The sequence below is a fragment of the Daucus carota genome, chromosome 8, assembly GCF_001625215.2.
Source record: "Daucus carota subsp. sativus chromosome 8, DH1 v3.0, whole genome shotgun sequence".
In the NCBI taxonomy this organism is placed as follows: domain Eukaryota; kingdom Viridiplantae; phylum Streptophyta; class Magnoliopsida; order Apiales; family Apiaceae; genus Daucus; species Daucus carota.
Window position 1 is genome coordinate 12,920,529 of NC_030388.2, and position 23,510 is coordinate 12,944,038.

The 23,510-nt window shown below is 33.7% G+C and overlaps 1 protein-coding gene across 1 annotated transcript; it reads right to left on the reverse strand.

Annotated features, from left to right (window-relative positions):
• Positions 1–10,938: 10,938 nt before the first annotated feature.
• On the reverse strand, positions 10,939–18,831 carry LOC108197073 (damage-control phosphatase At2g17340). Its single transcript, XM_017364561.2, has 12 exons — positions 18,587–18,831; positions 18,441–18,506; positions 17,550–17,616; positions 17,376–17,444; positions 16,959–17,099; positions 15,646–15,774; positions 15,337–15,423; positions 12,016–12,090; positions 11,846–11,923; positions 11,646–11,723; positions 11,301–11,363; positions 10,939–11,177 (listed from the first exon to the last, which is right to left on the reverse strand). Exons 1-12 carry the CDS (start codon positions 18,745–18,747, stop codon positions 11,097–11,099), a joined length of 1,095 nt encoding a protein of 364 aa, XP_017220050.1. The 5' UTR covers positions 18,748–18,831; the 3' UTR covers positions 10,939–11,096.
• Between the last annotated feature and the right edge of the window lie 4,679 nt (positions 18,832–23,510).

Here is a 23,510-nt window from a genome sequence, read left to right on the forward strand (position 1 = left end):
GTGCCTTTGGCCCCCGAGAAGGACCTAGAGCGTCAAAGAACACAGGGTGATGCCAAGAATGCTTTCTGGCTCCGGGGAAGAGGCTCGAGTGTCGAGGGGGCTAACCGGACCAAAGAGTGCCTAAGGTCCCAAGAAGAGCCTCGAGTGTCATGGAGCACCGAGTGACACCAATAATGCTTCAGGCTGTCGAGAAGAGCCTCGAGCACCAAAGAATATTGGGTGTTGCCAAGAGAGTTTCTGGCTCTTGAGAAGAGCCTCAATCACCAAGGAATGCTAGCTGGCGCCAAAGTGCTTCTAGCTCCCGAGAAGAGTCAAGGGTACCAAAAAATACCAAAAGCTCTAAAAATCAAGAAGTTTATAGCCAAAATCACATGAATGGAAGCTTTCTCCGAAAATTCAGTTTATAAAAGTAAGGTTTGGTTTTCAAAATCAATATTCGATCGAAGTCATCCAAGTAGAAGGCAGCCATAGAGCTTAGTCTCTGAAAATAAGTTTAGTTTCGTCAAGACACCTAGAGCTGGAGCCACATCACGGGAGCTTGCTCTAAGATTTTGGTTCTTAAAAGCATTACTTGATTTTAAAATTAAAAAACCTAGCTTTTGATTTCAAATCAGAATCAAGGGTTAAAGAAAGGGGTGAGGCTCCTCAAGAGCTTCTTTGATCAAGAAAATGAGCTCTTGCAAAGCCAAAATCTCGAGCAAAATCTGAAAAATCCTCTTGAAGCCGAGTAGAATTGGCCGACCAGAACTTGGTCTAACCGAGTGAAAATGACGACCAACGCTTCAAGGGAGCTACCATAGCTGAGCAGGAAAAGATCAAGCCGAGAGAAGTTCTCTAGACGACCAGAAGGCTCAGAGAGGCCATGTAGACGACCAGAAGCGGTATAGTCTAGCAGAAGTGCTCTAGCCGACCAAAGCTGCTGCACAAGATGCCTGTAAATGTCTATAGACGACTAGAATTGGTTCGTCCAAGTAAACCTTCACCTAGATGACCAAAACTACCGAGCAGGATGGCGAGGAACTTCATATCTGTTATAAACTAAGTAATATAATTATATAATATTTAAAAGAGATATTAAGCCAAAAGTGAAACTATAATAAATCACTCTTTTGTTTTCTACACGAGCTTACAATTGAACTGCACAGGCCCAGTATTTATAGAAGAGCAAAGCGCGTGCATTAACCAGGTTTACACTTACAGTTGTTTATTTACACGCACTATTTATTACCTAGCATTGGTACTACCACAAATAGGTCAGTTGCTTAGCTTGGTGGATGAAATTGGTATGCTATAAGCTGTAGTTTGACAATCACCTGCATCTTCACATTATAACACTCCCCCTTGATTGTCAAATATGAGTTGTTACAAAGATTGATTGCCTCGTTAAAACCTTGCAAGGAAAAACCCAGTGGGATAAAAACATTGTCGAAGGAAAAAGAGTACAATCTCCCCCTGAATGAAATGTCTCACATTTTGACATTTTGATGTAGCAAACTTTTTAACCTCCGCATACCCATATTATTTCTCAGCTTCTCAAATGTTGATGTAGGTAGTGACTTTGTAAGTATATCCGCCAGATTATCGCATGAGCGGACTTGCTGTACATCAATATCACCATTTTCTTGAAGTTCATGAGTGTAGAAGAATTTTGGCAATATGTGTTTTGTTCGATCTCCTTTAATATATTCTTCCTTTAGTTGTTTAATGCAGGCTGAGTTGTCTTCAAATAATACTGTGGGGCTATCTGAGATTCCTGATAATCTGCATGATCCTCGAATATGTTGAATGACAGACCTTAGCCAAATACATTCTCTGCTTGCTTCATGAATTGCTAATAACTCTGTGTGGTTTGATGAAGTTGCAGCCATGGTCTGTTTTGTAGACTTCCAAGAAATAGCAGTATCACAGTATGTAAACAAATAACCAGTCTGTGATCGTCCAAAATGAGGATCTGACATGTATCTAGCATCTGCATATCCAGTTAGTTGTGATCTTGAATTGTTTGGAAAGAATAACCCAAGATCAATTGTTCCCCGAAGATATCTGAATATATGTTTGATTCCATCCCAATGCCTTTTAGTAGGGTCAGAACTAAATCTCGCCAACAGGTTCACTGCAAATGCAATATCAGGTCGTGTGTTGTTTGCGAGATACATGAGAGCGCCAATTGCACTGAGATATGGAGTCTCAGGTTCAAGAGCCTCTTCATCTTTCTTTCTAGGACGGAAAGGGTCTTTTTCAACCTCAAGTGATCGAACAACCATTGGTGTGGTTAGTAGATGAGCTTTGTCCGTGTAGAACCGATCAAGAATCTTTTCAGTGTAGCTTGATTGATGAACAAATATTCCTGAAGATAAGTACTCCACCTGCATACCTAAACAAAATCTTGTCTTTCCAAGATCTTTCATTTCAAACTCATTTTTCAAATAGTTAGCAGCATTAGTAATATCTTCAGTAGTACCAATAATATTCAAATCATCCACATATACAGCAATGATAACAAAACCAGTTGATGATCGTTTAATGAAAATGCAAGGACACACTTGATTATTAACATATTTATTATTCAATAAGTATTCACTAAGCCTGTTGTACCACATACGACCAGATTGTTTCAAACCATATAATGATTGTTGTAATTTAACTGAATATAAATGTCGAGGCTTAGAATCCTCTATATTTAATCCTTCAGGGATTTTCATATAAATATCACTATCAAGTGAGCGATATAGGTATGCTGTCACAACGTCCATCAAAATGTGTTTCCAGTTTTTCCATACAAGCCATACCCATTAGAAAACGAAAGGTAACTCCATCCATCACAGGAGAGTATGTTTCCTGGTAATCAAAACCAGGTCTTTGAGAGAATCCCTGGGCTACAAGCCGGGCTTTATATCTCACAATTTCATTTCTCTCATTTCATTTTCGTACAAATACCCATCTATTCCCAACAGGGACTACACCAGCTGGTGTTTGGACGAGGTCCAAATACATTTCTTTTGCGCAATGATTGTAATTCTTCTTGAATTGCAATTTTCCATTTTGGCCAATCATCTCTTTGTCGACATTCTTCCACACTTTGTGGTTCAGGATCGGAGTTCATAATAATATCAAATGCCACGGAAAAAGCATACACATCATCAATTTCAGTACTCTCACGATCCAATAATTTCCCATAATGTACATAACTCATTGAGATCTCATAATTCTTAGGTACCTTTGCTTCTATGGAAGCATTTGCCACTTCTGGGGCATGTGCCTCTTTTGGGGCAATTTCCTCTTCAGGAGGTTTTGTTACAGCCACTTCAGGGGCTTGAACCTCTTCAGGAGGCAATACCACTTCTGGGGTATTTTCTGAAACTTTTGCCACTTCTGGGGCAATTCCAATCAATTTCCGTTTTCGTGGTACAATATCTTTTGCACCAATAGGTCTACCACGCTTTTGGCGTGGCTTTGAATCACCAATCAAATCCTATGAAATTGGTTTATTTCATAGGAATTGGTTTATTTCATTTGTAATTCGAGTCGTTTTATGGTTTGGAAAATACTTTTTAAGAAACACTACCACAAACCCCTCCCACATGGAAATAGAATTCACGGGAAGACTATACAACCATTTTTTAGCATTTTCTTTTAAAGCAAAGTTGATTAGTCTAAGCCGAATGGAGTCTTCGCTCAATTGTTGGAGTTTTTGTAAACCACAAACCTCCTCAAATTCTTGAATAAAAAGATAGGGATCCTCTCCTTCACTCCCTAAAAATTTAGGCAACATACTAATGTGATATGCCTTGATTTCGAAATTGTTCCCATTAACGGGAGGAAGGGTGATGCACGATGGTTGAGCGGAACGGGACGGGTAACAACGGTCTTTAAGAGAAAACGTCATTTTAACTATCGGTTCTGGAACTTCTAGGGTTTCAGAATCGGAAGAAGACGAAGAAGGAATCTCGATTATAGGTCTAACTAATCTAGACGTTTCGTTCCTAACCCAAGTAGTTCGCATAAACAAGATAGTAAACACGTAGCAAATAAGTGCTAAAAATTAAAACACACAAAAGAAAGGGTGTAAAATTGAAAGAAAAACCTAGTTCTAGGGTTCCCTAATAAAAAAAGAACTAGACCTTGCTCCTAACCGTAAGGACCACCAAAAACTCGATAAATCAATTATTATTCGGACCGGTTTAGCCAGTTTGGAGCAGGCATTGCCAAGAGGCCAATCTCCGCGCTTAGACACCAAACCTTAATCGACCAGGTAAGCTTTCGCTTGTCCTTAGACACCGAAGAGTCAGAATAATTAAAGATTACCTCGTCTTTTAGGTACCTTCCTAATTGAGCGCGAAATTCTAGGGGCTAACGTCTAATTCAATTTTATTAAAAGGCTAGGGAAATGCAAAATGTGGAAATTAAGTTGTTGTGGGCCAAGGAAAGAGTGATGAAATCCCTCCCCTTATCTTATGAATGGGTTTTGCCCTTAAGATTTATTTAAATGATGCTCCACACAACGAGATAATAAAAGCTATAAACAATTATGGATGCTCTACACTACGTGTTTTATCTAAAGAAAGAAAGAAATTAACGTACCTTGGGGTCCTCCAGCGATCATCACAATTATAGATACGAAAATTTAAAAACAAAAATGAAAATCTAAATGATGTGCCCTAAGTGTTAAAATGCATGATGCAACAAATATGTATTTCTAACTAATATTTTTGGATTTTAAATATTTGATTTGTTTATGTTTTTCAATTTTCAGATTTTTTTTGTGATTTTCTAAATTTAAAAAAATTGAAATAGGAGTGAGATACAAGTTACCCAAGCAAGCTTCCAATACTCCAAGAATATTCTCCACTTATTCCAAGCTAGCTCATATTCCTTCAATTTCCTAAAATTCAACCAAAAAGAAGTGAGAGAATATATATAAAAAAACTAATCCGAAAAATTAAAAATTAAGGCACGAAAATTAATTTTAGTGCCCGGCAGCGGCGCCAAAAACTTGATGTGCTAAAAATATGATTTTAATCGCAAGTGCACGATCCCGTTTTAGTAATATAAGATTCGTTCCAAGGACTAAATTTATTTTCGCGAACACTTAATTTTTAACTTAATCAAATTAGACCAAAAAAACTTTGAGATGATTTTTATAAATCTAAATTAAAAATCAAAATCTAATAAAAGAAAACTTTCTAATTAAAAAAGTATTAATTAATAATAAACTAATTACTAATAAACTAACTAAATTAAGAAAATCAAAATTAATAAATAAAGGTTACGACAGAAAACTAAATTTGGGAGTGAAGTAAATCATGTGAACATGAGACAGGCGGTGGTCGAGAACGACGGAAACAGATTAAAGCAGCAGCCGCATCGACCAAGACTAACACCTCACCGGAAACAATGGAGTCGCCGGAATAGCTTAAATCTCACCGGAAAATTGATTTAACCGGAAAATCAAGCCATTCCAAATTTATGTAATCTAACCCCACTAACCTCTAAATCAAATTTAACACCAAATTCTACATTAAATAGTCCCTGCATTACCCTTTTTTTACCAAAACAAGACCCAAATCAAACCAAAACAACTCTAAATTATACCAAACTTTAAATTTAGCCTATATAAAATATAATTAACCAAAACCCACTAACCTCAAGTCAAAATCATAAACTAAAATTTACACCAAAAAGCCCACAAAAATACCAAAACCAAAAACAAGAACAACACCAAAGCATACCAAACTAACTCAAAATCAAGCCAAACTTCAAAACTAGCTTATCTACCATGAATCTAACAAAACCCCATCAAACTACAAACCAAAATATCAACTAAATCATTGAACCCACTAATAATATTGAGAATTAAAAGGGGCTCAAGCTAAATACTAAAAATGTAAGCTTAAAATATAAACTAAAGGCCCTTTCAACCCACAAGTGGTTGGCATAAATGCCACTTTATCCACTTGTTGAAGGCAAAGTTGGTCATAGCCATAAATTTCAACAAGGCAAGGGTGCAAGAGATAAAGAAACTAAACTTCAACTTATATATATATGAAAAGTGTTTACAATATTTGAGGGATTAGAAGTTGAAAGAGAAGCTATTCTAGATGTTGAAAATGATAAAGGAGGCTACTAACAACTAAGTGAAACTAGGGTAAAGACTATGTTGGGTGGCTAATGAGAGAAAAGGATGTTTATATAGGCCTAGATTAGGGTTTTAGGGGTAGAAGAGTCTTTGTGTCTTGATTTTCTTTTCCTTTTTTTCTTCTTCTTCTTCTTTTTTCTTTTCTTTTTCTTCCTCTTTTTCCCTTCTTGCACCTTTTTGTTCCTTTTTCTCTTGAATTCTCTAAAAATTCCTGAAAACAAAACAATTAACTAATAAAATACGAAAACAAGCAATAAATAGGTAGTTAAAATGTGCAAAATAATGGACCTATCAACCATGTTTTTGGCGTGGCTTTGAATCACCAATCAATTCCTATGAAATTGATTTATTGCCAGGGATTTCAATCCTGACCAGAGCATTAACAGCAGGTATATATGACTTCACAATATTTCTAGAATCATTAAAAGCATCTGGCATTTGATTAGCAATATTTTGCATATGTATAATTCTTCGAACCTCAGATTCACATTGTTTAGTACGTGGATCAATAGCATTTAATCCTGAGGCATTCCTTGATATTTCTGAATTTAATTTATGCAAAATTTTATCTCCCCCTAATGTAGGGAACATAGATTCATCAAAATGACAATCGGCATACCGAGCAGTAAAAACATCACCAGTCAATGGTTCCAGATACCTTATAATAAACGGAGAATCAAAACGACATATATACCTATTCTTCTTTGAGGTCCCGTTTTAGTTCTTTGTGGTGGTGATATAGGAACATACACAGCACAACCAAATACTTTTAAATGAGAGATATTAGGTACTTGACCAAGAACCAATTCTTGAAGGGATTGTTTGTGGTAAGCAGAAGGCCTTATTCTAATTATAATTGCCGCATGAAGTATTGCATGACCCCAAACAGATATAGGTAACTTTGCTCTTAGGAGTAAAGGGCGGGCAATAAGTTGAAGTCTTTTGATTAAGGATTCTGCTAAACCATTTTGTGTATGTACATGAGCTACCGGTGTTCGACTGAGATTCCTACTGACATACAATAATCATTAAAAGTCGCAGATGTAAATTCAGCAGCATTATCTAGTCGGATTGATTTAATGGGATGATCAGGAAATTGAGCTCGGAGTTTAATGATTGGGGCAAGTAATTTGGCAAAGGCTGTGTTTCGGGTTGTAAGTAGACATACATGGGACCATCTAGTTGACGCATCAATTAATATCATAAAGTACCTAAATGGGTCAGAAGATGGATGAATAGGACCACAGATGTCACCTTGAATTCTTTCTAAGAATTTCGGGGACTCGGTTTGAAGCTTGACTGGAGATGGTCGGACAATCAGTTTTTCTAAGGAACATGCTGAACAATGAAGTTCATCTTGGAGTATTATCTTTTGTGTTTTAAGAGGATGTCCTACAGAATTTTCAACGATACGACGCATCATAGATACTTCTGGATGACCAAGTCTTTCGTGCCAAAGGGAAAGTAGTTTTGGGTCTATGACTTTGGGGATGTTGACACTATGAGATTCAATAACTCGTATACTCATAATATATAATCACGAAGAAACCGAGTGAAATTTTTCTAGGACCTTTTTATTGTCAACGGTGTTTGAGGTGATGAGAAGGTATTCTTTTTCATTCTCATTAGTAGTTTCAACGTGAAACCCATTAAGACGAATATCTTTAAAACTCTGTAGGTTTCTAGTTGACTTGATAGAGTATAGAGCCTCTTGTATGTGTATGTGTGTCTTATTTGGTAGAATAAAACTAGCTTTCCCAAAACCTTCTACTATATTTGATGTACCCGATACCGTCCAGACATGTGAGTTGGTTTTAGTCAACTGTGAGAAGTATTTCTGACTCTATAAAATAGTGTGTGTGGTTGCGCAGTCAACAATGCATATATCTTCCATCTCTATACACATAAATAAACGAAAAAACATCTTTACTAAAAACACACCGAATACATAGAACAACAACATGAAACTAAGTACATAAAACGAGTGCATAATGGAAACACATAAAACACAAAGGAAATAAATAAAGTAAGACAATACATATGAAGCCTAGTCGTCTAAACCATAATAAAGATTAGCACCAGTGTCTGTTTCATTTGAGGCCTTATTGACTAGTTCATTAACTAGATTAACAAAGTTTGTTTCCACTCTCTGTCCAGTATTCCTTTTGAATGACTCGTAGAGATCAACAAGATGTTTGGGTGTGCGACAAGTACGTTGCCAGTGTCCCTCAGTTCCGCACCTATGACATATGTCTCTTTTCTCTCCTTCTTGGGGTGTCTTTCCTCTGTTTGGCACTTGTTGTAATTATCATGTTGCCACTTCTGGTGGCCAGAGTTGTAACCATCACGTTGCCACTTCAGGTGGCCAGAATGATATTGATTGCGAGACCGACCACGGAAATTTCCACGTCCACGGTTTCGTCCATAACCTCGTCATCCTCTATGCCCTTTCCCACGTTCATTCTTCTGGAATCACGTGTTATGTACTTCAGGTAACTGGGCAGAGCCTGTGGAACGTATCTGATGGTTTTTCAATAACAACTCATTATCCTTTTCAGCCACAAGAAGGAGAGATATCAGCTCGCCATATTTCTGAAAATTCCACTCCCTATATTGTTGAGCAAGGATCATAGTGTTGGGGTGGAAGGTTGAGAGGGTCTTTTCAATCATTTCAGCATCAGTAATATTTTCACCACATAAAATTAATTTTGAGCTAATCTTGAAAAGAGCATAATTATATTCAGCTACAGATTTAAAATCCTGTAGCCTCAAATTAATCCAGTCATATCGGGCAGATGGCAAGTGAACAAGTTTCTAGTGATCAAATCTATCCTTAAGATTATTCCAAAGGGTGAGTGGATTTTTGATAGTGAGGTATTCAGATTTTAGGTCTTCATGGATGTGATGCCCAAGAAAGATAATTGCTTTTGCATTTTGTTCAACAGTTGGGATTTTTTCTGGGTCAATAGTATCTTTTAGGCCATTAGCACTAAGGTGTAATTCCGCATCAAGGACCCGTGACAAATAATTATTTCCCGAAACATCCAAGGCAACGAACTCTAATTTTGCAAGATTTGCCATTCTAAAGACGACATAATAATATAACATGTTGGTGAACAAATAATTAATCATGTGTCACATAATAAAATTTATAATATAAAACAATATTATAATCATGCAACATGAATTTTTAATTTAAACAAATATATAAACAAATTCAAAATTATAATAACAACTAGGATGTTGATAATAAAATAAAATGAATAAGTTAGAGCGTACCTTCTTCGTTGAAATAAAACCCGGATAAAATCTTGTATTCCTTTATCGAAATAAAACTCGGGCAGAGACTCGTGCTTCTTCGTTGAAATAAAACCCGGATAAAATCCTCATTTAAAAAAATAAAACTCGGGCAGAGACTCGTGCTGATAACGTGTTATAAACTAAGTAATATAATTATATAATATTTAAAAGAGATATTAAGCCAAAAGTGCAACTATAATAAATCATTCTTTTGTTTTCTACACGAGCATACAAATGAACTTCACAGGCCCAGTATTTATAAAAGAGCAAAGTGCGTGCATTAACTAGGTTTACACTTACAGTTGTTTATTTACACGCACTATTTATTACCTAGCATTGGTACTACCACAAACAGGTCAGTTGCATTAACTAGGTTTACACTTACAGTTATTTATTTACACGCACTATTTATTACCTAGCATTGGTACTACCACAAACAGGTCAGTTGCTTAGCTTGGTGGATGAAATTGGTGTGCTATGAGCTGTGTTGTTTGACAATCACCTTCATCTTCACATTATAACATTATCTATTTTCTTTTATGGTAACACTCTTTTTCTTTAAATTACCAAATATTCTAAATAACATTATCCAAACACTTAAATACTCCCTTGATCCTTAATTACTTGCATGTCCATTTCAATTTTTTAGAAATGAAAAACATAAACATAGTCAATCTAGCTAGTCAAAAGTCATAATCAATATGCATTAATGACAGAAGGAATAACATGTTATCCAACACTTTAATAACTTTAATCATTTACCATTCTTTTCTTTACTTAGACGATAAGTACCTTCTTTTAAACTCGAAGGTGTTTAAATTTAGGATGGTGTATTTAATTGAAATTTTTAATATATTATATATAATTTATGAATTTTAATGGATTATATCATATTTTCTGATTTTATATGAATTTTAAATAAAATGTGGTAGAGTTTTTATAAAGTTTTTAAGATTTAAACACGATTCTTCAAAATCACAAAGATTATCGTGGGATTATAAAAAACATTAAATATACCGAACAATTACACAATCCAACAATCCATATGAAGTCCAAAAAAATTCATCATCACTTAAATACAATCAGATTTTAAGAGGATTTAAATAATTCTAATTAAATACCATTCAATAAACATAATTTAAAATCATAATTGAATAACACCACATTTTGTAGCTGGATTTTATAATTTTAATAAAATACACCAAAATTCTGATAATTTTTAAAAATCCGAATTAAATACTCCTAAATTCTATAGATGAAAACAAATCTTCTAAAATCCCAGTTAAATACCGCCCCTTAATCAAACAACCTGTTATCCTGTTAAGCGAAACACACCATATTATATCTAAAACATTGATCATGCTGACATAATTGTTGTTACTTACCCCAAAATATATATATGTACTATGTAGTGCATAATTTGTGGTAAATTTCCTCCACCACCGGTCTGAAATTCTTTTTGTTTAAACATTGGTTATACTACTTACGCCATAGTAAAAATATTTACCCAATAAATAGGAGCCCCTGAGTATTTAGAGATTTTAAAAGGTGCGCTTTTTTGTGTATTACAGTAGATGAAAAATTCTGCAAAGATGATCGATTGCTAAAACAATTAAGATAGATAACTGATGCAGTACCGCTAAAACTTAAGAATACTACATTAACTTGAAATATCATTGTACTTGAAAACACAATCATAGAGCCTTCCTCCCAGGAACTGTGCAACCTCAAGGTGCTTCACCTATTATATGATAAAAGAAAACAAGGATCAAGAAGAGGCAACCTAAACACTTGAACATGGATGTGCGGGTGTGTGGGTGCTTGCGCACAGTTATCAATTATTTAAAAACAATGTGATTGTTACCATCCCAATCTTGAGGGAATCACATTTGAATTGAGCATAAAGATTCGTCTCTATTCCACGGCCCTGCCAAAATAGCCACAGAATGTACTTAAAGATTACAAAATTGTTCACCTCCAGTTATATGATATTTCAGATTAAGCATTCCATTAAGAAAAGCTCCATTATAGTTCTGTAGTCCCAAAAATTACTGTTTCTTCAAAAAAATATTGAGGGAGCCTATAACCACCAAGTAGTTCTGAAAGTATGAGATAATGAAGTATTAGTAGGACATTTCTCAGTTAATTCATTGTGTTACTTATATCTCAGGCCATGCACTAACGAAAAGTAGGTACAGAAAAGACTAACCATTCCTTCCAGTATTACTAGGTCGGCATCACCAGCTACATATTCCAGTTCCTGTGATATACTTGCAAGATCAATAACCTGCCACACACACATGTACAGCATTAGAGAGCTGCAACGACAGTCACAAGACACAACTGTTAGCTCTTGCTAATGTTAACATTTTTATGCACAAATTGAACAAAGCACTTTCAATTTCTTACCGGTAAATCATTACCAGAATTCACAATTAGAAGATTGGATGCATCAACTCCTGCAAGCTGACCATGTTCATCCTTTAACTGACACATCAAAAGATATAATTAGTTAAACCAATTTTATTAACGATCTACAGTCATTTATAATGTTGTAGATAATTGCATAATTGTTCTACCTCTGACAGAATCTCAATAAGCTCAGTGTAAGTTATGTCATTGATAGAAGGCAGGTCATTGGCTGCCAACACGACCTGCAATATAAAAATATCAACCAGAGATAACCTTTATGACAACCAGAAAGAGAATGGATGAATTACAAAGAAAATGTCCTGCAACTGTAGCACATGCCTTAAATGATAACTTCAAACAATTTTTAGAAACGACTCCCCTGCATTTCACCATGACACTTGACCATTCCTTCTACTTGGGTCACTTAGCCAGTGGTAATAAGAACGAAAAAAAAACTATTGCCTACTAGTGGCCAGGGATTAAACAAGTGAACTGATCTATTTTGCGACACTCAAATAATTTGTTCAAGTCAGGTATATATTGACTTATCTACTTTTCTATATGCATCACATAATACACGTTTCATAGTGCATTATCTGTAGGTGGAAAATTAGGAATTTTATAATATAACAAGACCAAACCCATTTGACAAACTCATAACTTTCCCAACAGCATTGTATTTCACAATTTTGGACAATGAAACCAAGTCCAGACTCGAACCTACAAACATGGAAGCTAGAATGCCAAAAGGCTAGCAACTTGCAAAAATGTGGAAGCCAAACTAACATGCCTTAGGGCTTGGCCAGATGAATAAGATGCCAGGGCAAGAAAAAACAAATGTAAAACTTAATCTATATATTTTAATCCAAGCGCGGTAAAAATTTTCAATGAAATGTCTTCAGGATATTTTTGTATACACAAAACTACAACTTCAACGGGGTCAACTGACTTCACTCACTCAATAAGCTAGCTAATAAGCCCATACCACTAGTGGCTGAACAAGCGCAACCGCGTGTGCCACATGGGCTCTATTCATGGCATATGTGAGGTGAGCTTCCTGACGGTATTCTTTCTAATCTGGGCCTAACCATGTAGGCAATGCTTTTGGTGAATTTAAGTGCAGCCCTAATATATGGTGATTATCTTGTTTGTGTTTATGGGTTTAACAGTGTAAGCACTATTGTGGCTTCACATGAACCCAGTTTGATGACATCTATACCAAGGAAACCTCTGTTTTTTTGGTTGATTAAAACAGTTTGGTTGCAACAGATCACAGAGTCAAAACAAACACAATCTCTTTGAAATATCATATAGTGGAGCTAGGCACTCTATATGGCCCCAACTCTACTCTCATATGGGCAACGGTTATATCTGAAGAACCAACTTCTTCATGTGGCCTTGTATCTGCGGGATTCAAGCAACAAGAAAAATCTGACTCTTTAAACAACTGTGAATTAAGGCATAACAATACACTAATACCATGGGCAAAAGACATGCATGGTTTCTTAAAATTTATGGAATCCTACAGATGTAAGATTCTGGTTACTCAAACTTAATTATACTCAAGAAGCAAGTCCACCAGATATGAAATTAACAAAAGGGTACAGATGATGAGATCACCATGGCAATTAGGCATTGTTCAGAGTAATACTCTATTCACTTTTTCGTGGTGAGTACGAAACTTGTCAAGGCTCCGCTAGTGGGCCAGCTCTCATTACCTACACTTTTGCGGCTTTGCCATATGCACCTATTCAGTAGAAGAGCATTTATCGCAATCCGCAACATGGTTGTGACCCGGACAGAGAGAGGGGTCTAGAGGATCCGTAGCCCCTTATGTATAAATGGGTTTGATTAGAAGTATATACAGTGCTTTTAGTTTAATATGGATAGGACCTCACTTGGTATGTTGTAATTTTTTAAATTAGATATTACTCAGGTTCAATTCCTTGTGACATTATTTTTTCCAAACAAGTAAATAGTGATATACAGTAACCCAGATGCATCTAGTTCGCATCTAGGCCCAGGTCACCATGACATGTCATGGCCTCATGGGCACCATAACATGTCATAAACTAGAGGAGACGTGCTAAAGCCTAAATGTAACCCCACATTGGCAGTTAAACCAATAGTATTATCCCAATTTTTAGAGCCTTCCGATTCAATCAAATAGACTGATCAAAGGGTGGATTATTACTCTAGGAGCCCAAACTGGGTAACTAAATAAATTTTCCACAACTGATAAGAGAGTTGGGATTGAGCTTTTACTAAAGCTATTTTCCCATACTCAAGTCCTTACCTCTTTTTTTCTCCCACCTATTTATTGGTGCTTTTAAGCCAGAATTTAAAAACCAAAATCAGTTTTTTGCATAAAAAATCTTCATAACTCGGATCATGGGTTTAATTTTCCCTACGCATTAGGTGGAACTTGGTAAATTTGTTGGAAGGACAAATGTAGGGAATACCACTTGGCTCTAGAAGTGCCTGCAAGTGACAAGGTTTCCTGGTGATGGTATCTCTTTTCACGTTTGGTATATACGTCACCAAGCTTACAGCTAACCTATCAGCTAAGGCCAAGCATTGACCATGACTAGTCTAAAATTCCATACGCCATAGTATATCACCCCAGATCTCAGTTAGCACCGACAAAGGATGCTCAAGGTCGAGCCAGCCTAAAGACCCCCTTTGGAAAGAGTTGATGTACAAAAGATACCAAACATAAATGACAATTACATTCATACTCTAAGACTCTAAGTTAGCTCATCATAACTTTTACCAGCTTTTAATCAAGAAAAAGTGTACACTAGCGTGAAAGCTAAACAATTCAGTGATAACAACAGAGAATGCAGCATGTCAAGTCTTAAGTGAGAGATGATTGATTTTACACTACCTGCTGCATGCCTTTTCTCATTCATTGAGCACCATAAATTTTTACAAAATAGTTATGTGTCGCAATTTATAACCGCTTCATATGACATCACTGTTTTGCACTGGATGGCATTAATCTATTTAATCCTAGACTTTTTTATGAAAATGCGGGGAGGCTACTGTATCTTTCAGCAGATAAATCACTCATTTTTACCATCCAGCGGTTTTTCCCCTGAAAGTATGTTGCTTATAATGTTGTATAAAAGTAAGTTCAATTAGTCTTAAGGTCAATAAGGCCACAAATATATAATTTAATATCTAATTTATTAGTCTTATGGTTAATAAGACCACAAATATATAATTTTATATCTAATTTATTTGTCCTTTGGATTTCCTTCAAAAGAAATTACGAGTTTAAACGAATGAAGTGTTTGAACAATTCAGATGCAACTCACAACACCTTAGGCATTCTTATTAATGAATTGATGTTTCCAGTTGAGTCGAGATGCATCCTTAACCTAATCAAAAAGCTTATTCCTTAATTTCTATTCAGAAAAAACATGAAAATTTCAAAAAAAAAAAAAAAAAACCTTTAAACCACAAAGAATAATGTTGATATCTACCTTAGTCCCTCGACGAAGCAACTCCCTTGCAAATGGCAATATACCCAAAACTATGTCTGCACCAGAATTATCAACAAAAATGACAGCCTGCCACAATTTCCAAATGAATGGGTTAACATTTACGTGATACGATTATAATACAACAAAAATGGTGATGCGGAACACAAGATCCATTTTAATGGAGCTACAAAACTTTTCCCAAATTACTTTGGTTGACTTGCAAACTACCAGCACCGTGCACCGATAATATTATGCAACAGCAATGAGGTTGTAACAAACAAGATCCACTTATAAAGAAGTACAACTTGCCTTTTTCCAAGTTTTTCTGGTCCATTTCTGTACAAAGTTGTCCAAATCATCTATGACCCACGGGCGAGGAACAAGATTTTGGCAACTGGCAAGGAAGGATACTCCGTCTTTTGAAAATAACTCCGCAAGCTACAAGAATTTTGAAAGAATCATAGTTACAAAATGTACTCAGGAACTTGAAGAGTAAGATGTCAGTTCTCAACAATAATTGTTCTATGCATATTTCATCCTGCCTCCACTAATTTTCGCTCCTCATTTCTCATCCTCAACTCATTCTCTCTACTCATTTTTTTTATCCTCCCTCAGTTATATTATTCTCATATCAACTCAACTCATCGCATTATCATTTACTTACATATCTATTCATTTCTCATCTTCATAATTACTAAATGTTATTGTTTTATAATATATGTGTAATGCTCCCTTCATTTTTTTACAACTCTCTTATTTTTGGCACACATATTTACTATTTAGGTGATTTGACCAGACAATTATACATCATAATCTTTAAAAAAAATTGTGAGCTATCATTAAATTAAAATTATTATTTTAAAGAAAGTGATTTATATTTAAAACAAGTTTAATTCATATTAAACATAATATAACTGGGCATCTACCCAGGAAATAATCTAGTCTAGAACTATGTTGCTCGGACTCTTCATTTTGCCTCGAAGTACCCTTGTCGGACACTTTGACACTCAGACATGGACACTTGGACTCGGACACTTATTTTAGGCCAAAAACATGTACATTTTTCCAAATAATACCGAGTCCGACACATGGACATGTATCCATGTCAGACACTTCTAGCCGAGTTCGAGTAACATAGGTCTAAAACTGAACCACAACCGTAACTAAATAAGTTAACAGATTACTTTCTGATGTAACTATGTTATGTATTAAAACAAACAAGATGCAGTCAAAGGCAAATATGTAGATAATTTTTCAGAGATTCCCGTGCATTTTTCAACTTCTTTATTTTTAACAGTCTAAAAGTGCCACAATATTCAAGTACATTAAAAATTAGTAGACCATGACTAAATCTCTTCCTATATTTGTTTCTAAATCATTGTCAGTAAGGTGTGCCAAGTGTCTGAACATAAACACAAATAAGACTAGCAAACCAAGAATTAAAAAGAAGGATAGAGAACAAACTACTGTGTGCATTGATGATTCCTTACATAAATACAACATTACTTTATTAAACAGGATTATCTGTATCGGAAAAAAAATATTGGTTTTATAGTAACTAAAAGGTTTTACTTAAAAAAATTAACACCACAAATATTTGCCTTCTGTTACAGAGAACAAACCTGTGCAGAACCAAGATCAAATATGTTGCCCGCAAAGATTCCTCTAACCAAATTTTCTACACGCTTAGCTTCATCCTTAATGTCATCATTAAGACGAACAACCATCTCAAATAATGTGATCGCCTTCGAATTTTCCTCATCCTGATGCAGATGACCATATAACAAAAAGAAATAACTTAAATCAGAATAATGTCATATCTCATATAAAAAAATAACAGAGACTGAGATCTTCCTTTAAGCCCCACGAAATTTCAGGCAAAACAAGTTTTCTACAATAGATCCAATCATTTCAAATTATCCTACATTAAACCAAAGGCATGTATAGAATATATACATACTATGTTTTAAAATATTAATCTACTCGTTATTCAAATTGTTAAAACGGCTTTTAAGGGCTTTAATAGAAAAACTACTCACCTTAACCTTTTTGAATATATCTCTGAATCCCAGCTCTCTAAGGATTTGCTCACGGATGCGGCAAAGAAGCTAATCAAAACACGATTAAATATGACGACAAAGATCTTCTTCTTGGCAATATGAAGAATGAAATTGATGTGCATTGGATTGGGAGAAAAGACAGATTGCGCTTACAATGCAGTCGGGAGGCCCACCATGACTTTCAGGGTCTTTTTTAAAGTCCTCAAGTATCTCGGTATACCTTCCATACACAATAAAAGAAAAAAAATGAATCAGGTGGCGTATTATACATTAAGAAGACAATTATGGATATAAATTATAAAGTTTAAATCCAGCTTATTACTTATTATGTGATGAAAATTCCTGACTGATGAAACTCGTCAGCTATCTGATTGTTATTATTAAGTTACAGGTAAGTCCATTATTTAAAATATATAGCATTCCGCAGTGGAAGACAAATAATACTCCGTTTGATTGCAAGGTATTATTTTTTTGACAATTTAGGCTTATATCGGGCGAGCGATAGTCAAACCCGGATATTCTAGGACAACAGAGGATAAACCCACAATTGGGCATCCAATCGTGCTCTTAGTGTTGTGCATATTAAGAGCATCTCCAATAGACTCTTAGAATCACTCTTAAATATAATATAAATTATTAGCTCTTAGCAATTTAATGTAGATGTACTCCAACAATGTTCTTTATATCCACTCTTTATTTATTTTTATATTATTAAAAGTACATTGAACTCATAAAAAAAGACAAAAGAAAGTGGAAAGAAAGAGAGTAAGTGGAACACACATATAATAAAATATTAGTTAAGAGCTATCTAGTGGCTCCTATAATTGAGGAGAGAGAAGAGACTCTTAAGCTTTTAAAGAGCCTCTAAGAGTCTCTTGGAGCTCAAAATTTTGGCATGGTTCTTTATTTTTTAATTTAAGAGCTCAAATAAAGAGCCTATTGGAGATGCTCTAAATGTAAAGGTTAAAGCAAGTCCAATTGAGGTGCTAAAACTGGTGTTATATATCTATAATGAATGAGGGAGGGAGGGGCACAGACACAGACCTTTGTGCAAACTTTTGGGCTCTTGCAGGAGCATCAGCAACGGTGGAATCAGTCTCGGCTCGTTTCCTGATGAGACGAAAAAGAATTAGTCATAAAATAAAATTAGTGTTAGATCCAGTGATTTAAGAATCCAATTTAGTGCATGCCTGAAAGAGGGAACGGAATTGAGGAAGAGGTGAATCCAAGAGAGCTCAGTAAGAGTTGGTTTGTTTGGGTTATCACCAGGAAATCTATAGGGGATAGTGCATGCTCTGTAACTTGCTTTTACCAACAATGGAAAACCAACCAACTCCCCGGAGCTCTCCATCTTACCAGATTTTCCACTTCTATTCTTGTTTTACCTAATTCAAAACCTACGGACTTGGGTTTTCAGGATTAACTTTCATGTATATTTTCTTCTGGGGGTTGCTAAATACAGTTCATTTTTGTTTTGTGTAGTTTGCAGAGATTACATATGTGACCTTTAGCTTATTAAATGTGTGAGATACTAATAAATAAGCGTTGATTGCAGCGTGTTTACATGTGACCTAAAAGACTGCTACAACACTACTCCTACATTTCAAACAATTTCTTATTTTTTTAATTTTAAATTTTAGAATATATAGATTTTAATTCTTAAACACGTGTTCTTTTCAAAAATATATTATAAAATATGATTATCACGTTTTTCAGTAATTTATTAGTTTAGCAAATTTAATATTCTTCATTTTTATATATTTTAAATACATTCAAATTTTTGTGCAAAAAGTAAATTTTATTCACAAGAAAAATAATTAAAATTACAAGAAAATTATTAAAAAATACTTTCACAATATTTTGTAATCGTTATTTTTGGATGGATTATATATATATATATATATATATATATATATATATTAACGTTTTTATTTAAATAAAAGAATTGGAAATTAAAGAAGGGAAGAAACATTTAACACATTAAAAAGCATTTAAAATTTATTTTTAAAAATGTATTTTAAAAATATATTACAATACGTAACAATATTCAATATTAAAAATAAAAACATTCAGCCACTTCCATTCCCCGACTCTAGCTTTTATAGGAGCATCCATAATCTTCATGAAATTTGAACCAAAACCCCGCAATTTTTGTTCAAAAGGATCTAAAATAATAATTATAATATTTAAAAAGTATAATATGAATTAATAATTCAATTATGATAAACTGTGCATACATATATACATATCAAAACAAAGTGAACATAAATTCAAATAAAAATTATATATAACAAATTATCTTTCTAAATTCTTAATACTTAATAAAAGTTTTAGGCCAGCTAAAGATTATTTTATAAAAAAATCAAGTATTTTTTATTTTGACTAAAATATTATATTAAACACTAGTGTTAACTTTTTAATATTTTATATTATTGGGAATTGGCCGTGATAGTATAGTTTCAAAATTTTAAGTTGTTTTGATTAAATGAGAATGAACAAAGTAAAAAAATTAAACACGTCGATAAAAAAATAAAGACATTGATAAAATTATATATAAAGTCAAGTATTTAAATTATATGATTATACATAAAGTTAAAATAAAAATTATACGAATAAAGATTATTTATACAATTAAATTATCTTTCTAAATTTTTAATACATATTAAAAAGTTTAGGCCAATTAAAAGTTATATTATAAAAAAAAATCCAAGTACTCTTTATTTTGACTAAAATAATATATCAAATATTAGTGTTAACTTTGTAAAATTTTAAGTTACGGAGATTTTAACCCATTATAGAGCCTAATAATTAAAATAATATTCATGTATCACTTAATAGTTGAAAAAAGATAAGTAAATGAAGTACTTAGTTAGTGCGCCTACATTAATCCTGTTCAAAGTGCACAAAAAATTAGGGTTGACTTTGTTTTGTATCATAATATTACACAGAAGTTTAGGAAGGACACAATTGTAATCTCTGCGAACTGCACAAAGCAAATATGAAGTGTATTTAGCAACTATGTTTCTAAGAAAAGGGAAAATAGATTTTTTTGTCATCCAACTTATTATTTGTTTAGAAACCTACCACTGAACTATAATTTTTTTCTTTTTTGTCACTAATGTTAGGTTCAGACTTTTTTTTGTCACTAACGTTAGGTTCGGATTTGATTATTAACACTATGTTATTTTTTTTGGTATTATTAAAATATAGTGTTAGTCTGCAATATAATGACGATCTGATATGTGTTTATATCTTAGTGTCCTAGGTAGTTTACCTTGGAGGACGAGAGTTGGACACGCATTTTGAGACTCCAAAAAATTTTAAAAATTATTTTATTTTATTTTTTCTGTATAAAATTTAATGTTGGTGTTTTTTTCCTTAAAAAAAGGTTGGATTTTTTTTTTGTCACTAACGTTATGTTTTGATTTGATTATTAACAATATGTTATTTTTTAAGCATTATAAGAACATAGTTGTGGTCTGCAATATTATGATGATATGATATGTGTCTATAACATTATATACAGTCATCTATATGTCCCTTAGCTAGTTTACCTTGAAGTATGAGAGTTTAACAGGCATTTTAAGAACCTAAAAAATTTAGTTTTATGAATTATTTTAAGACTTCACAAATATATAGTATCACTTGACTTTATAGTTATTTACCACTACTTGTCACGTATTTTAAGGTTCCCACTTTTTATAAATGTAGTTCCATAAGTTAATTTTGAGATTTCCTTTCTGACTAAAAAAATCCGTACTCTCGTCCTCTAAGATAAACTACCTAGGACACATATGGAGTACTACATATAAAGATATAGACACAGATCACTATTATATTGCAGACTACCGAAAAATAAATTTCCGAAAAATATCGTTTAGATGGTCGGGAAATTTAAATAAAGGTTTGATTTTAATTAAATATAATAAAATTTCTCAAAATACCCCTTCAAAAATTAACGGTAACGGCAGAAGATAACAGAAAGTGTGCAAAGTGTCTACAAGTTAAAAGTAAGGGGCTGCATAGTGTTTATTCCAAAACTATTAGGTGCAATGTGCAACATGCTGAAATCAAAAGGGTGACAAATGCAATTAACTCTAAAACGAATAACACAGTGTTAATAATCAAATCCGAACCTAACGTTAGTGACAAAAAAAAATCCGAACCTAACATTAGTGGCAAAAAAGAAAAAAATTATAGTTCAGTGGTAGGCTTCTAAACAAATAATAAGTTGGGTGGCAAAAAAATCTATTTTCCCTTCTAAAAATGATACTTATTCCGTACCACGAGATTCTTTAAGGTTTCGTTTTTAGACGTAACATCTAATTATTTACATTTCAAAACTTATCAAAAATAGTTAATGGGTTCAACGACTACCCAATTTTTCCTACTTTTCACATTATTTTTACTTTCTTTTCACACTACTTTTATTCCACTATCTCCCTTTTATACATTAAAAATTTGTGAGTCCCACCACTTCACCCATTTTTCTTTCTCTTTTTCACTACTTTATACATATTTTTTTAACCTCCATACCCAAATCAAACGTAAAAAATTGACTGGGACGGAGGGAGTATTAATTTAGCCACCATTCTTTCAAAAATAAATTTTAAAAAAAACTTAATTTACAATTTCATAATATCTTAATATACAACTGCAATAATTAATTAAAAATAGAGTTAAATGAAATTTACACCCCTTTGATTTTAACTTAATACACTTTGCATCTAAAAATCTAATGATAAACATTTTGCATCCTTTAATTATTAAATCCACCGTATTTAGAAATTAGAACCCTCTCCATTATCTTTTCTTGTTAACGTTAAATAATGCAAGGTTAAAACCGTCTATTGATATTTCAATGGCTATGTTTCCATTTATACCTATATATTATGTTGTATGTATCTCCCTCCATATGAAAAACAACAAAAGTTCTAAAATCGTGTTCCTCTTGGCCGCCTTTAATTAGCATAACTTCAAACATAATAGAGAAATGTGTATGCGGCAACTCTGTGGTCCAACAAACATCCTGGACTCAAACAAATCCGGGGAGACGTTTTACAGCATGTGTTGATCGTATATGCAACAAGTCATTTTAGTGGTTGGAGGAATTTGTTTGTAGTAAAGCTCAAGTTATCATCGTCTTATTCGAAGAATTAATAAGTTTAAAGAATAAAAGACATGGTTGGAAGCAAAACTGACAAAACATGCTATGAAGAAAGATGGAAGCTGCCATTGTTCTTGGAGAGTTCCCTCCTTATATTGGTTGTACTTATGTCATATATGATATGTAAAAGTTCATGTTGATAAGATATGAAAATAATTATAGTCGTCATTGTAAAATGAATTGCTACTTTGTGTTGTGACACGAATGAAAAGAATCTCAAGACACTGGTTCAATAACAAAATATTTTCATAAATATGTTGTAAAAGCTAATTATTTGAATACATCATCATATCAAAAGCCAACCATTCGAATATTCCCAAGTCACGTGATATAGGATAACTGGTATGTGTAAAAGACTCGACTTAAACAAAGTCTGAGAAATAGAATACATAGTTTCTAATTTCGAAAACTAGACAATCAAAATGCAATAATTAATTGTTCATAACAAGTTCCTTTTGCCTTTTCATTCCGGCCTTCTCTAGATTTCTCAAAGAAGTTAAAGTCTACTTCTTTCCAACATAGAATTTTGCTTCTACACCTAAAGGTCTTGCACATGCTCCATGCATAGCTCTTTTGATGCTGGAATTGAATGAATGTGTTGCTATTAATGTCAATTTGACTAACGGTCGTTACTCAATGTTGCGGAAATCAAAAAAATAAAAAAAAACTAATTAAAAACATGAAAAATCAAAACTTCACAGATTGAAATAAAATTTTGATATGTAAATCTGCAAGTGATCTCAAGAACACGGGTGGTGGAATTTCCGACTTCGAGTTCATTAACGTCTAAAAATTTGTATATTAATAAAAAAAAAATCTTCGTGTTCTTGAAATTAAAATACAAATTTCTATATGTTAGTGAACTCGAAATCAAAAACTTTCACCATTGGTGTTTTTGAAATCACTCGCAGATTAACATATCAAAATTTTACTTTAATCAATGAAGT

Excerpts from the sequence above, each read along its gene's own strand:
- LOC108197073 (XM_017364561.2), bottom strand. The coding sequence starts at position 18,747 with ATGGAGAGCTCCGGGGAGTTGGTTGGTTTTCCATTGTTGGTAAAAGCA. Across the intron at positions 18,507-18,586 it reads AATTCCGTTCCCTCTTTCAG|GAAACGAGCCGAGACTGATT; the intron begins GCATGCACTAAA and ends TCGTCTCATCAG. Across the intron at positions 17,445-17,549 it reads GTGGGCCTCCCGACTGCATT|CTTCTTTGCCGCATCCGTGA; the intron begins GTAAGCGCAATC and ends TGTTTTGATTAG.